At 35.6% G+C, this 14,207-nt stretch overlaps 1 protein-coding gene across 1 annotated transcript in view; it reads right to left on the bottom strand.

The window, feature by feature from the left end:
* Positions 1-14,207, bottom strand: part of ADCY2 (adenylate cyclase 2) — a 230,160-nt gene that overhangs the window by 54,949 nt on the left and 161,004 nt on the right. The window contains exons 11-14 of the mRNA XM_075142429.1: positions 13,983-14,026; positions 11,250-11,330; positions 5,739-5,808; positions 2,651-2,748 (exon numbers count right to left, since the gene is read on the bottom strand). Coding sequence (XP_074998530.1) covers positions 2,651-2,748; positions 5,739-5,808; positions 11,250-11,330; positions 13,983-14,026 — 293 coding nt within the window. The remainder of the gene's footprint in view (positions 1-2,650; positions 2,749-5,738; positions 5,809-11,249; positions 11,331-13,982; positions 14,027-14,207) is intronic.

The following is a 14,207-nucleotide window of genomic DNA, read 5'->3' as shown; positions in this document are numbered from 1 at the left end:
AAGGCCTGTTCCAAGGAAATGTAATGATAAATATTTGCTGTCATTTTAATGTCACAATAAAGACTTACTCCTCATGATACATTTCACCCCAAGATATTGTTTACTTGATTAAATTTATATTTACCACTTTGTGTGAAGTTTATTATGAAAACACCACATTGGTTTATTGACTCCAGGAAAATTAAAACATTAATAAATTATTTCAGCCTTGAAATAAATGTCTCATGATCGTGGAGATATTACTTATTACTTGCAACTTGCTGGATGTTACTCACTATCAAATATCTCCAAATCTACTTTAAAGCAGCAGGTGGTGTGCCTGCACAGAAAGCAATGATATTACACTGCTGCAAAACCAGATTAATGGAATAGTGAATCAATAAAACCCAATGACAGATGTAGTTTATCTCCCTGTCTTCATTAGATCAACATTTAAAAATCCTGTAGAATTTTTGGAAGAAAACAAAAAGGCTAGATAGAATTTTAGACTAAACCATGATTTATTTATTTTTTATTTATTTCTTTTTTTGCTGGAAGGAAATAACATTCGCAGCACTGGAGTATGTTCAATTTAAGCTACATTTGTGGTGATACATACGCTGATGATATTTCAACTTTTTTTTTTTTATTTGCAATGCTCCCAGTTTTCCAGCAAAGATGCAGATGCCTGTATAGTACCTTGCCTTTCTGTCTTCCATTTTTGCATCTCTTAAATTAATCCACAGACCCCTTGAAGCTGAATACCATTCATGTTGGTAATACCTGATTTTACACTCTTGCTTTTATAATTTTATATGCAGCCCTATAAAAGGACCAAAAGATAATTTACATTTTGGTAATGAAAATGATAAATCTCATGTGTCTTTTGCTCTGATGTTAGAAAGAGATCATGTAATATAAGCATATGCTTTTACAAGTTGGAGGACACTTCCCTTAATTGAATACAGCTCCCTAGAGTTCACTAATTTCAAGCATCTGATATATTTAATGACCTACACAATTGGTTTAAGAGACATAATAAGGATATAGCAAAATGAACATCTTACTACATGTATGACAGGTGATAAATCTAGATTAATCTTCATGACTGACATCAAAACATAAAAACAGATTCATAAGTCATACTGCTGGAAGGGACTAGTTAGATCCAAGTTTGGGTTTTGGTATATCACAAACCATGAATTTCCCTGAATTAGTTCCTGTACTAATCAAAATACAGTATGAGCTTGTAAAATATACTCATTATGCAAAATGACAAATAAAATTAGTCATGAGTCTTAATATCATATTTTGCAATAGTAATGCCTGAGGTCAGACTGAACCATGTGCAGGATACTGCTGAACTCTTGGAAGAGTGTCCTTTTGCAGCTTGTGTCTCCATGTTAGAAACTAGCTAGGAAACTCTTTGCAAAGAAAATGCTGTAATACCTGGATAGAAGTCCATAAAACTTTTTACATGTTATAAAATGAGTCTGCAATATGGCAAGTCAATTTATAATGACCTAACAGTTCCTTCTGGCTTTGAATTAAAATGTGAGTAAGTACTACAGCACAAGGCTGATCAATCAACTGAGGTTACAAATACTACTCCTGAAAGCGCCGCACTGGAGAAAAGACTATGAGTGAAGAAATACTGTATCACAGGGAATATACAGTGTTGGCTTTGGAAACAATTGCTATAAAACAAATATCAACTTTCCACTATGTAAACAATCAACAGCAAAATTCCGTTTTAAGAAGTCTAATAAAATGTTCTTTATTGGAACAGTCTTCCAGTTTTCTCAGCCTTTCTAGAATATGCACAGATGGAAAGATAGCTGATTTAAATGCACAAATATAAATTAGCTCATAATATATACATTCTGATAAAAATAATTATTCCAGCAATTTATTATAATATTTTTAAATTAGTTTTAAAAAGAGACATTTTATGAATAGTAGCACTCTATTCACATGCTGAATAGAGCAGTATTATCACAGTAATACGTTAAATACATTTTATTTAATCACAGTCCCAATTCTGCAATCCATTTTGTCCCACTTCAACATCCAATTGTCACACTTATTTTACATATATTTTAGTTGCACAAACGTATAGCTTGTATTACTTTTTTTTACACATATGAATTTCATTCCTGTCATCATCACACATTTTTAAATGCAAAGAGGAAAACTAAAATGAATGAATCATAGAATCATAGAATCATTAAGGTTGGAAAAGACCTCTAAGATCATCGAGTCCAACCGTCAACCCAACACCCCCATACCCACTACACCATGTCCCGAAGCGCCCCTTCTACACGTCTTTTAAATACTTCAAGGGATAGTGACTCAACCACTTCCCTGGGCAGCCTGTTCCATGGCCTGACCACTCTTTCAGTAAAGAAATTTCTCCTAATGTCCAGAAATTTCTCCTAATGTCCAGAAGAATTGATACTAATGCTTGGCACCATGCTATTGACAGTATTTAAAATTAGAAACAAGCATAACTTTGAAAATGGGCTGAAATCCTCAGTCTTCTCTGTTCAATTTAATTTCCATGAATTGACCTCTGTAATCTTAATTCTAAAATTTTTTACTTATACTTTTTTATTTTTTACATGAATGAGCAAAAATACATAGGAATGAATACACGTTAAATACCACTTACTTTGGCAATACCAGAATCTGCACAACAAAAATGCAGAAGAATATAAGACAGGCACAAGTCACATAATACTTAAATGCAGGCAGAGTAGTTGCTCGATACTAGAAGAAAAAAAAGCAAACGTTAGAAACACAATTTCCAAAGCAGATAAAATATCACCCAACTGAAATTTCAGCTTAAGGATGCAGATATGTGTAGGCAGTCTTTAGCAACAGTAAATTTCCTATTGTTCAATTACTTTCACATCCACTCACCTATGGCTAGGGATTATCAGGCATAGTATTGAATCCTTTTATTTCTTGAAGAACAGCTTAAGTAGCCACATCAAATGGTTTTGTCTTGTTCCTCCACAGAACAGGACTATCCCAAGTTCATTATAGAAAGTGTAATTAAAAAAAAAAAAGTGAAAGCATTTTAAAAAATATTTTTAGGAATGGTCAACCACTCTTAGCTGATTCCGAGTTTCTTAGTCACTAATTCCCCAAACTGATTTTCAATTATTAATAAATACTGAAAACAGTTATAAAAAAAGTAATAGTCATTTAGACAGGGAAATTCTGAGCGCACAAAGCAGCAAAGTGTAAAATGTGCTACAGATGTGTATAAATGTTCTATTTCCAACAGCATAGCTAGCAATCATATTGATATTTACTGGGGCTATATTATTATTCCAATTAAAATATTTTACATCTGTGTTAAAAGGCCTCATATGTCCACTGATACTACTAAACACTTGGTATTCTTTGGAGAGAGTCAATTTGATCTGTTTTGTCATGAAAAAAAATCTATTTATGAGTCTCTAATTAGCTTGTCTAGAGACATAAGAATTAAGTAATGAAATATTTATCACAGTTGTTCTGCTATTTGAGATAGATATGTCTAAATTGAAACCAACTGAGTACTCAAAGGGAAATGACCTAAGTATTGGGCCTATTAAAGTTACTTATCCTATCAAAGTTTTTTTCAAAGGGTAAGAGTTTAAGATTTGATTATTAAAAGAAAATGTACCAAAAATTATTTTCACAAATTTATGCAAACCTCATAAAATGGAAAGTGCATGAGCTGTGCTTTCTAACTGCAAGCACACAGCTGTGTCTTTGTGGTTAGTGCCAAGTTCTGCCCTTGAAACTGGTGCACCAAACTTTCATGAACATGCAGAAATTGAGTTTAGCAACCCAACAGCTTTTTTTCAGTTTTCGATTATATGACAAATTAAAAGCAATTCTTATCACATACCTAACTGAATTTCAAGGCACAAATATGACTTTGCTCAATGGGTACATTTGCAGCAAGTTTTGTTCTTCCACCTGTTGAATATGTTTGCTGTTTCTTAATGGTCTTGTCCAACAATTTTGGACCTTGAGCTGCTGTTAAAATCTCAAAAAGTTCCAACCCACTTGTAAATTCATTTCAGTGTTTCACACTTCTCCAGACATTTCTCAATGAAGTCAGGCAACTCACTCCTTAGATTAAATAATTATGTTCCTTTATTACCTTGCTGTACTTTCAGGTCCTACAGGGCCTGAAAAGCTCCTGTTTAAATCAAAAGCAGACTTCTTACTGAGTTTTTTAAAGTCAGGACTGGACTGGTGAGTCATTAAAAGGCAGTGAAGAAAGATATTAAAAAGCCGGATCCGAAAAGAACAATTAGTTCTTTGCCGTTCCATAGCATTCTGCAGTCTAAAAGAGATTAGACTCCTACAGGGAGCATCTACACAGCCGCATAACTTAGCTCCCTGATTTTCTCCCAAGTCCTGATTCCCTGATTGTCCAAAGTGCACATATGATGGATTTCTCTCAAGTTCTCTTTCCAAAGTTATCGATTAGTACCACACACATTAAAATCTGAATGTGCTCCTAGGCATACCTTTGATCCACTCAGTGTACTGTTTAAACACTGTGGATGAGACCACACCAGGTCTAGCTTCTTCCCTCTTATGCCGTCTTCTAAACAGCCTCAACAAGCCTTGAAACTTTTTTCATCCTAATGCATTGGCAAGGGCATACAACACATGCCTTTGGCAGCTGGCCATAAGAACACTATTCTGCTGAGCTGTGAAAGAATCTGAAAATTATTTTGGATGCTTTGAATTAAAAGATATCTACAATAATAATTAAATATGTGTTTGATCACCACATGGGACCCAGAGGATACTCCACCTATGCTGTACAATGTGAACACAGTATGGTAATACTTCCTCTACCCCACTCTCATCAGGTTCACTCATTTATACAGCCAGTTGTGGTCAAACCTACGTCTTACTTCCCTGAAGGACAGCATTCAGCTGTCAGCTGCCCTATGCTTATGAGAAAGCAGAAAGAGGCAACTCTCCAGTCCTCCTGCTGAAGCTATGTCAGTATGTAGAAATACTCTCAAGCTCTACAAGGCCATAAACCAAAGAAAAGGCCTGACTTTCTAGGCTAGCAGTCATGACAGTCACCTGAAAAGGACGAATCTTTCATTCTGATCATTACTCCAAGGACTAGAAACAATATCATTTACTCCATCTGTACATACATGTCTCAAACACGTTTTATCACACATATTAGTCAGAAGAACATTTAGTGTGTTGCATCCAAGACAGCTAGGCATTTTTCTTAAAAAACATTTATAGTATTGTTTCCCCAGAATGACTGTGAGCATCAAGTGCCTATAGAGAAAACTAATGAGCAACTGATATCATTACAAGACTATCATTACTACAGGTGGAGTCTTTGAGACATGGCAAAAGAAAAAAAAATAAAAACAGTGGCGTTTGATAAATGCCTTTTGAGGATGTAAGTGATGGAACTTGGAATTCTTTGCTCCAGTTACATCAAATTTGGACTATCAACCCTCCTCCCACTTCTGCGAGACCATGAAAATGTCAAGAAATTCAAGTGAACTGCAGAGCCCTACAAACAGGAAAGCAGTCTCAGACATCACATTCATAAAATTTCTTCCATAAATGAGTTAAAATGTTATTGTAAGGTTTGAGCACTTCTCCCTGCAGGAGAGGTGCTGTGGCCATGGCTCTGTGTTACAAAAGCAAGGGATACAAGCCTCACTTAGGATGAGGCAAAGGAGGAATCAACCGTGAAAATAACTTACTTCTTTTTCCAGAGTCTTATTATAGAAAAGAAGTGATATTCTTTGAATGTCTTCAGATTTAAGCCACTGCCTAGAAGAAAAAAGGAACATTATAACCGACATAAGAATAAAGTAGTCCTGTCTTTTTATATTACTGAAATGTAGTAAAATAAGAAAATCCCTTTGAAGAAAGCAAGTTCTTGTGTATTGCAGTGTATATGGTGAATTGCACTGACAGTAAAAGTGGAAACTACAAATCCTCTCTCCCTTTTGACTTCTATCGCTAACATACACATGAAACAAAAGCTCAGATGAACCATTTTTTCTGTGGATCATTCCTAAGGAAAATCAAGGGAGAGATTTATATGATGTAATTCTGACACTGATATTCCACTCATGTCCAAAATACTGTAGTATATCCAGTGCATAGAAGAGAACCTGAGATAAAAACAGTCCTTCACAAGGTGTCTTTAAGAAGAGCATTTTTACAATATGCAAGAGTGGCAGGTAAATTACTCTTTATGAACTCCTATTCCGAACAAAAATGTAAAAAACATTATTAAAAGAAGTGGAGTGATTTTGTCTTTGAGCTCTATTAGTATCTTGACCATGACTCTGTACTCTAGAGGTAGATTTTGAACTTTTTACTGATTACAAAAACTTCTTCCCTGCTTAAAGATGAGAAATACAAAATAGAATAAGTACTTGCATTGAAATGACAAATTTATTTTAAAAGAAGTGAATCTTGACAAAAGCTTGATATAACTTTTACAAAATGAAACGTTCTAATGTATCAGAACTAGTGTGGCCAGCAGGAGCAGGGAGGTGATCGTGCCCCTGTACTTGGCACTGGTGAGGCCGCACCTCGAATCCTGTGTTCAGTTTTGGGCCCCTCACTACAAGAAGGACATGGAGGTGCTGGAGCGTGTCCAGAGGAGGGCAACGAAGCTGGTGAAGGGTCTGGAGCACAAGTCTTATGAGGAGCGGCTGAGGGAACTGGGGTTGTTTAGCCTGGAGAAGAGGAGGCTGAGGGGAGACCTCATCGCGCTCTACCACTACCTGAAAGGAGGTTGTAGTGAGGTGGGTGTTGGTCTCTTCTCCCAAGTAACAAGCAATAGGACAAGAGGAAATGATTGCACCAAGGGAGGTTTAGATTGGATATTAGGAAAAATTTCTTCACTGAAATGGTTGTCAAGCACTGGAGCAGGCTGCCCAGGGAAGTGGTGGGTACCACCCCTGGAGGTATTTAAAAGACGTGTAGATGTGGCGCTTAGGAACATGGTTTAGTGGTAGACTTGGCAGTGCTAGGTTAACGGTTGGACTTGATGATCTTAAAGGTCTTTTCCAACTTAAATGATTCTATAAGTCTATGATTCTATGATTCTAATATGAAAGTCTACATTTATTTTAACGGACACTTGAAAAGAAACAGAATATTTGAATTTCAAGAGGGTTAGGTTCCTTGCATCTCAAGGGGACTGGACAAATTTGAAAAAAATATTTAAGCAGACTACTTCTGTGAACATAAAATATTTGCACTTGAACAATAATAGCAGGGCTTGAGATTTTTTTGCAACCTTTCCAGCAATAACTTTCAATTAGTCTCTGAGCTGGTAGTGTAGCTAATGCCTTCTAAATAAAACGGAATGTCTCAACTGACAGACCGCAATGCAAATAAGTAGTAGCAATGAACCACAGTGGAATATATCCTAAATTAAGGTCCTGGGAGAACAGGAGGGGACAGAGTGGAGTGTAAGCCATTAGCTTTGATTTGTGAAACCTAAAATATTTGTTTTCTTGCCTGGGAGACTGTCCCTGTTCCTGTGCAATCAGTTTAATTATAAAAAGGAGCTGAAAACATATTCAGTTCTAGGTATGCTTAATTCAAAAATATATTTCCCAGTTTGCCATGCAATGTCTCACATCTGCATCTGATCACAGTTAGAATTCTGAGAAGAAACAGATATGATAGGTTTTTGTACATATAGCATGATTTTGTTTGGGCGCAGCTGTAATCTACTGGAGAAAACATTCAATTTGTGGAACATTTTTGGTAAACTGTGGAAACTAAGTGCAAGTCTTTTTCCATTTAGTTATAAAAATTGAAAAAAAGTAACCTGCTTTTCCAAATTGTTAACTAATTTCCCTTTTTTTCTTATGGTATATGACAGGCAGATTTATTTAATTACCATTACCACATTGCTAAAAAGTTCTGTCTGCAGATCTACTCCCAAAGGCCTAATTTGGTCTGTACACACTTGATAGCATGTGAAGCCCGTAGTGCCATTTAGAGCAAATGCTGCCTCATACTCCACATTACAAGCTCACGTTTTCAGGAGATTTTTGTTCTACTTTAAAGCTCATAAAAAACTGTACTGGTTTTAAGTAGCAGGTGCCAAGAGGTCTGAGATGAGGGAAACAGTGTCACACAGGCAAATGGAAGTGGAGAGAAAGTACAGAAGAGGGACCACAAAGTCACATACCCTTGGCACAGAGATAAATGCTGAAAAATTCTGCCTACAGCCTGACTCCCTGATGAGCCTAAAAGTTACCAAAGTATCTGCAAGTATGTGGGGATATGCCTCCTGGGAAGCTAGGTACCAAATTTCTGGTTCAATTCTTTTGCAATTCAAGGAACAACACAGACAGACAGCTGAATTCTGCCTGTATCCACAGAAGTGTGTGGTTTGATAGGACTTGTACTGATTCACAACGTACAGCAAGGAGTTATGCACAGAACATAGCAGCCACCATGACTTAAAGAAAAAAGAGAGGAAAGAGAGTGTGTCTCTTTAACATAGTAACCTACTCATCAAAGAGCAAATAACTTTAGTTCAGCTCCCCCTGCAGGTATACATTTAGCTAGCAGATCGCTATCCATCCGTCACATGTCCTACAGAAGTCCCCTAACCACCACGGTTCAGGGTGGCATAGCTAGGGCTACTCATCCGCCTCCTGTGCAGGACGGGCACTTTGCAGCCAGGAATACTTTGTTCAAGGTACAGGGAAAAGAAACATGTGGAGAAAGTATGATGTTACACCCTAATGGCTAAGGCACTCAGCTGAGAGACAGAAGCTCTTTGTTCCTCACTCGCTCTTTTAAATCTGTATTTACGTATCTTTTAATGTAGTGCTCTAACAGAATAATAATGAATAAACAGGTCATAACTTTCCTCATGCAACTTTGCAAGGAGCATTGCCAACTAAATCTACTACTCTCAATTATTGCTTTTTGACGCCGCAGTTTCATTTGCATTCCAGAAGAAGGAATTGGACACAGATGCCCCGAGTTACTGACAGCGTGTGCATGTGGCGCTTGGCAGTTTTGTGGAAAGAAAGCTAAGCTTGCTTGTGAACTGGCAGGAGAGCAGTGAGTGAGGGAGCCCAGAGAAAACGCTACACTGCTCTAAAAACCTGAGGTACCATTTCAATATGTACTGAACTATTTTACACTGTCTAAAAAGAGTGATTCATTTGGACTACAGCTTTGTCTTGGACTAAGATCCAGACTCTACATTCCCTTATCTTCCAGTTACTGGCTGTTAAACACCTGGGCATGTAATGTCCAAAGACCCACATATTATGACCATTTGCTTGCAACCAGGTACTTTTTTCGTAGAATGACATATGGCAAAGAACCATGATGTGGATGAAAAAATCAGACCGTGCTGACAGCTCAGGATGGAAGAAACAATGGCTCTGTACAATAAATGTTTACTTTTGAACTATTTTCATGCAATTTTCTAATTAAAAAGGTTAAAAGAATGGTAATTTTAATACCATATTTTATGTGCAATAATTTTTTCTAATTTTCTTCATTCAGTCATAGACTTATTTGCTATACAATTCAAACTTTACACTTAAAAACATTTAGAAATACCAGTTTTCTTATAGATTTTGTTAAAAGTTTTCTTCTTGATTTACAAAAGCAAAAGGTTTAGCTTCACAACCACTCAATTAGATTAGTTGATAGTGTTACTTTCATTTTATAGGTGAAAAACTGAGGCACAAAAAACCCGCACAATTTTAAAGAAAACAAAAACGTGATTAGTTTTGTGTCCTAAATATAGGGAATCTTTTATCTAATTTTTCCAAGTGCTTAGCATTCACGTGGTTAAAATATTATTGAATTGACTTGCCATTTGGGGAATCAGCACTTTTCACAACTTATTCTCAGGTACCCAATTAAATAATATCGTTTAAGTGATTCATTCAGCAAATCAATGCAGGGATAGGTAGACAATCTAGTTTTGGAAGGTGGCATTCAGCCTCTCTGATATATAAGCTCATTTCTTATTTTTCTGCAATTCCCCATGTAATTCACAACATGCACTGAAACTTTTTCGGAAACCTTTTTTATCACACAAATGTCTTTTATCCCCAAATTTCTCTGAATTTTATGCACTAATTAGATAAGACGGGGATTCTCTGAGATAAAACAACATACAGTCTGATCACACCAATGCTTTATTTTAATGCATTTATACAGATGTTTTACTTTTGACATCAAACCATCATTTTTACAATCCACTTATGAAAGCAAGTGTACCTTGACACGTAAAAACTGCCAAAATTTATATAGCTGTTTTAGTATAATCAAAAGGCTCTGCCTATCACACGACCTTTCACTGTATTCTTTGTACGAGCTATAACTATCAACACTCTTTTCTACAAATAATAACTGAAAAATACTTTCCTAAAGCCAAGTACCTTTAAATAGGACTATCAGATGCAAAAAACCAAATGTGAATATGAGCATTTAATAATCCCCTGATTAAGATTCTGAGTTACAGAAGTAGGGGGGGGAACATGTAATTCATCACAATTATTGTCCACATTTTTGAAGGGCAATTCCCTTATTTCATCAGATAAATATAGTAAATCTGAACACTTATTTTGGACTGGTATTGATTTTTCTCTCAGTCTTATCTATTCACCAGCAAGCGGAGAACATCAATACCACCTCCAGCTCTTCCTAGGACACAGGAAAAATACATGCCATGTTGCCTGCCCCAACAATTTCAATATGCCGTCAAGCTTAGCCTTCTCTAAGAAATCAACCAACCAGTTGAAACAAAGAGATATTAAAATATGATTTTAGGGAAAGTTTCTAATTCTGAGGAGATGTTTCTGTGACAATTGTGAAGCATCAATTTTCACATAATTCTGATTCCTGACCCAGCTATTTCTTGTGTCTTACTTCTCTGCTTTCAGATGAGAGAATTCGGTAGAGTTATGGCTATGAGTGTACAGATATGAACAGTTACAGAGCAAAAATCCCTTTGCCATGAAGACAAACCAAAACCCCTGTCACACCATGATTCACATTCACTGTCTTAACTCATATAGTAGAAAATGTTACTGTACAGCCTATCTTCACAATGTGCAGAGCTTTCTATGCCAGTATTAGTGACACCTTTACTGTTTTCAGACTTCTGTGAGCACGTGGGAGTGAGCAATAGTAAACACAACCCTCTGTTGCAGATTTATGTCAAAGTTGAAGGAAGGAGACAACAGAGGATAAAAACATACTTTTGAGCATTGATTCCATCAATGGCCTGAATCATCCTCTCATTCAGTTCCTCCTCAAACCTTCTTTTCTGTGATTTTGTTCTGAAATGAAAAATGTGGGAAGTTACTTTGGAAAATCATTACATTCTTAATAAACATTAACTTTAAACAATGGGGTGACAGCTGGCACAAACTTGTGAGGATAATAACAATTTTTTAACATTTATGCTGCAATAGCAGCTGTAGGCTTCAGGCACACTGAGCCTCATAATAAGTTCTTAACAAAAACAGCATAAGCTACAGAGTCTGACACACACACACACACAAAATCTAGAGTTTATATACTAGGGAGCACTTAAAAAACAAACACAAGAAAACATTTCGTAAAAAAAACCAAACCAAGAGAGTTCAAGAAATTCTGGTTGAAGGAAAGTCTTCACACTGTTACGAATTCATGAGAAAGAATGGGAATATGCTCAAATTCATAAAACATTTCTGTTTCTTGTAGTTATTTTTAAAAATATTTGTCAGAATTGTATGATAAGCAATAACGTGCTTGTGCACTGAGGCATAATAAGTATTGTCTACCAAAAGCCTGCTAACTCTTCTTTTCTTGGAAATATTTTATTATTTTTAATAAGAAAACTGAGTACCAAGTCTGAAATTAGTTTCAAACATATGTCATGTTTATCTATTTATAACTTATAACACAATTGCAATGAAAAAAAGGACCTTTTCTTTTCACTGGACTCAGCATGAACCCAACAGAGGATCATCAGAATGGGTTTGTCTCTGCTAACACGTTACTGCAAACGTCATCAATCCTTTCAGCAGTTGTGCTCTCCTCAAAAATGGAATATTTCAAATATTGCCAGATTATGTCTCTGCCTCTTGAAAACTTAAATCTAACTTAGTAAGAGTGTTGTGTAAGAAGTCAAGTCAGATCTGAAATTTGACTCTTTGCTTACCAAAATCTTCTTAACCTACAAATTGAACCCTGTCAAAGGTAACACAGATTTTCTTCAACATCAAGTTTTTTGGGTTATTTCCCCCAAACTGATAACCTGTTGCAGGATTTAAATTCATACTGAAATTATATTAGTGTACTTGCAGTAACTTTAAACAACCCAACTGATTTTATGCCTATTTAATGCTATAGAATTTACATAAGAAAGTGTTTACAACTTATTTTTCACATATGAAACAATCTGCCTAGGAGAAATAACTAGACAGGTGAGGAGACATTATCTAATCACACTTAATTCTCTTGGCAGATCCCTAACAACATAAGACTATCATGTAACTAGATAAGAGCTAAGACGGTCAAAAACAGAAGTCTACAGTCAGGCTTCAAACCCCACATTTTCATATTCTAATAAAATGCTGATTTTCAAAGTGCTTATTATAATTTCAGCTGAATAACTACCTAGCTTATTGAGAATCCTAGTTATATGCCTCACTATGGATATTAGACTCCAGCAATGGTTTCTAGAAACTCCTTCTATAATATGGTATCAAGACACGTGGTAACATTTGTACCTTTGGGATCTATTTTGGAGTGAAATTTAGAAACACAAAAGCAAGAACATCTCAGAATCTTAAAGAATTGCATTATTTGCAAATACCACAGTCCAATGATCTTTCTTTTTACCATATGTCTTTTACCATACATTTGACATACTGTCCAAATGTAAATGCTCAGTTTTAAAATTAGAAACTGTTTTTATTAATATCGTGCATATTCACTCAAAACTTGTTCATCTCCTGGAATTTAGCAATATTTTAGGTAATTGCATAGCTCTCCAGTAACTTGTGATTTGTTGAGGAGACATTTACCAAGCAGAGAGATGGGGAAGGAACGGGCAGAATGACTTGTTTGCATAACCAAAGACAATAAAAATACAAATTTTTAAAGGGTTCTTCAAATGATTTCATGGTATTTCTAACGTTAATTCTAATTTTGCAAGAAAGACATTATCTGAAGTGTTATCAGGTCATTAAAATAAAAATTAACCATTCCAGGTTTCTGATAGTGCTAAGCTTGTTTTTTAAACAGATGTCATTCTTTTCTTGATTTAGAAATTCTTGGTGTTTTTAAAGAAGTGATCAGTTCAACGCTGTTTCCATTTCTCACCATCTTGCCCTACTCATTGAAGTACCAAACAGGAGAATGAAAACTTAAAGCTATTGTGATTTTGTAAACAATTTGTGTAGCAGCAGGACTACAGAAAGACTGCAAAATACCTTTTGAATGTTTCCTACTGCAAACATACTACAGACTTTGAAATAATAAAACACAATGCAAATACAAAGCAATTAACAAAATATATAAAATGTCTCTTTTAGTACATATTATTACCTGTTGTAACACAAATTATTAAAAGCTCTTTCCATCTAACCTTTTCTTACCCCTCTGTGCGTCCTCTCCATTTTCCTGCATATAATTTTCTCCCCACTGATAGAGTAATTGGGTTGTTAGGAGAAACAAATAGTAGCCCATCAACATACTTAAATTAATTCAGAATAATGCTATTTGTTAGCAGGACGTGTATTCGCAATTCATAAGTAACATGTCTACCAAATCTGTTTCCATAGCCATTCTCTATATAAGAGGTATCAGCTGAAAAAATAAGTTTGTGTGAGAAATGGCCCTCAATATTTGAAAGCATGCCTTATATACATATGAATGCATATGAATGTATACATATTTATATGGACTTTATGTGAATAAGTGATTTTTTAAAATTAATTTACCTCTCTCTGCAACGCTGAAAATGATATTGCCCCATGGGAACATCCTAAAAAACAAAAGAAATACCTATGAACTATAACAGACTTTGACAACATTAAGTTGCTTTAAAAATAGTGTTGAAAACAGGGTCAAGTAAGGAGAAAAGTTTCCAATACAGATACTTTTAGCATTAGATTAAAACTGTCTAAAAGAAAAATCCAGCCAAGAGTGAAGATGGAGTGACCTGG

Source organism: Calonectris borealis, chromosome 2 (genome assembly GCF_964195595.1).
Source record: "Calonectris borealis chromosome 2, bCalBor7.hap1.2, whole genome shotgun sequence".
NCBI lineage: Eukaryota > Metazoa > Chordata > Aves > Procellariiformes > Procellariidae > Calonectris > Calonectris borealis.
The sequence above is the reverse complement of the archived record's forward strand: the minus strand, read 5'-3'. Positions and strand labels throughout refer to the sequence as shown.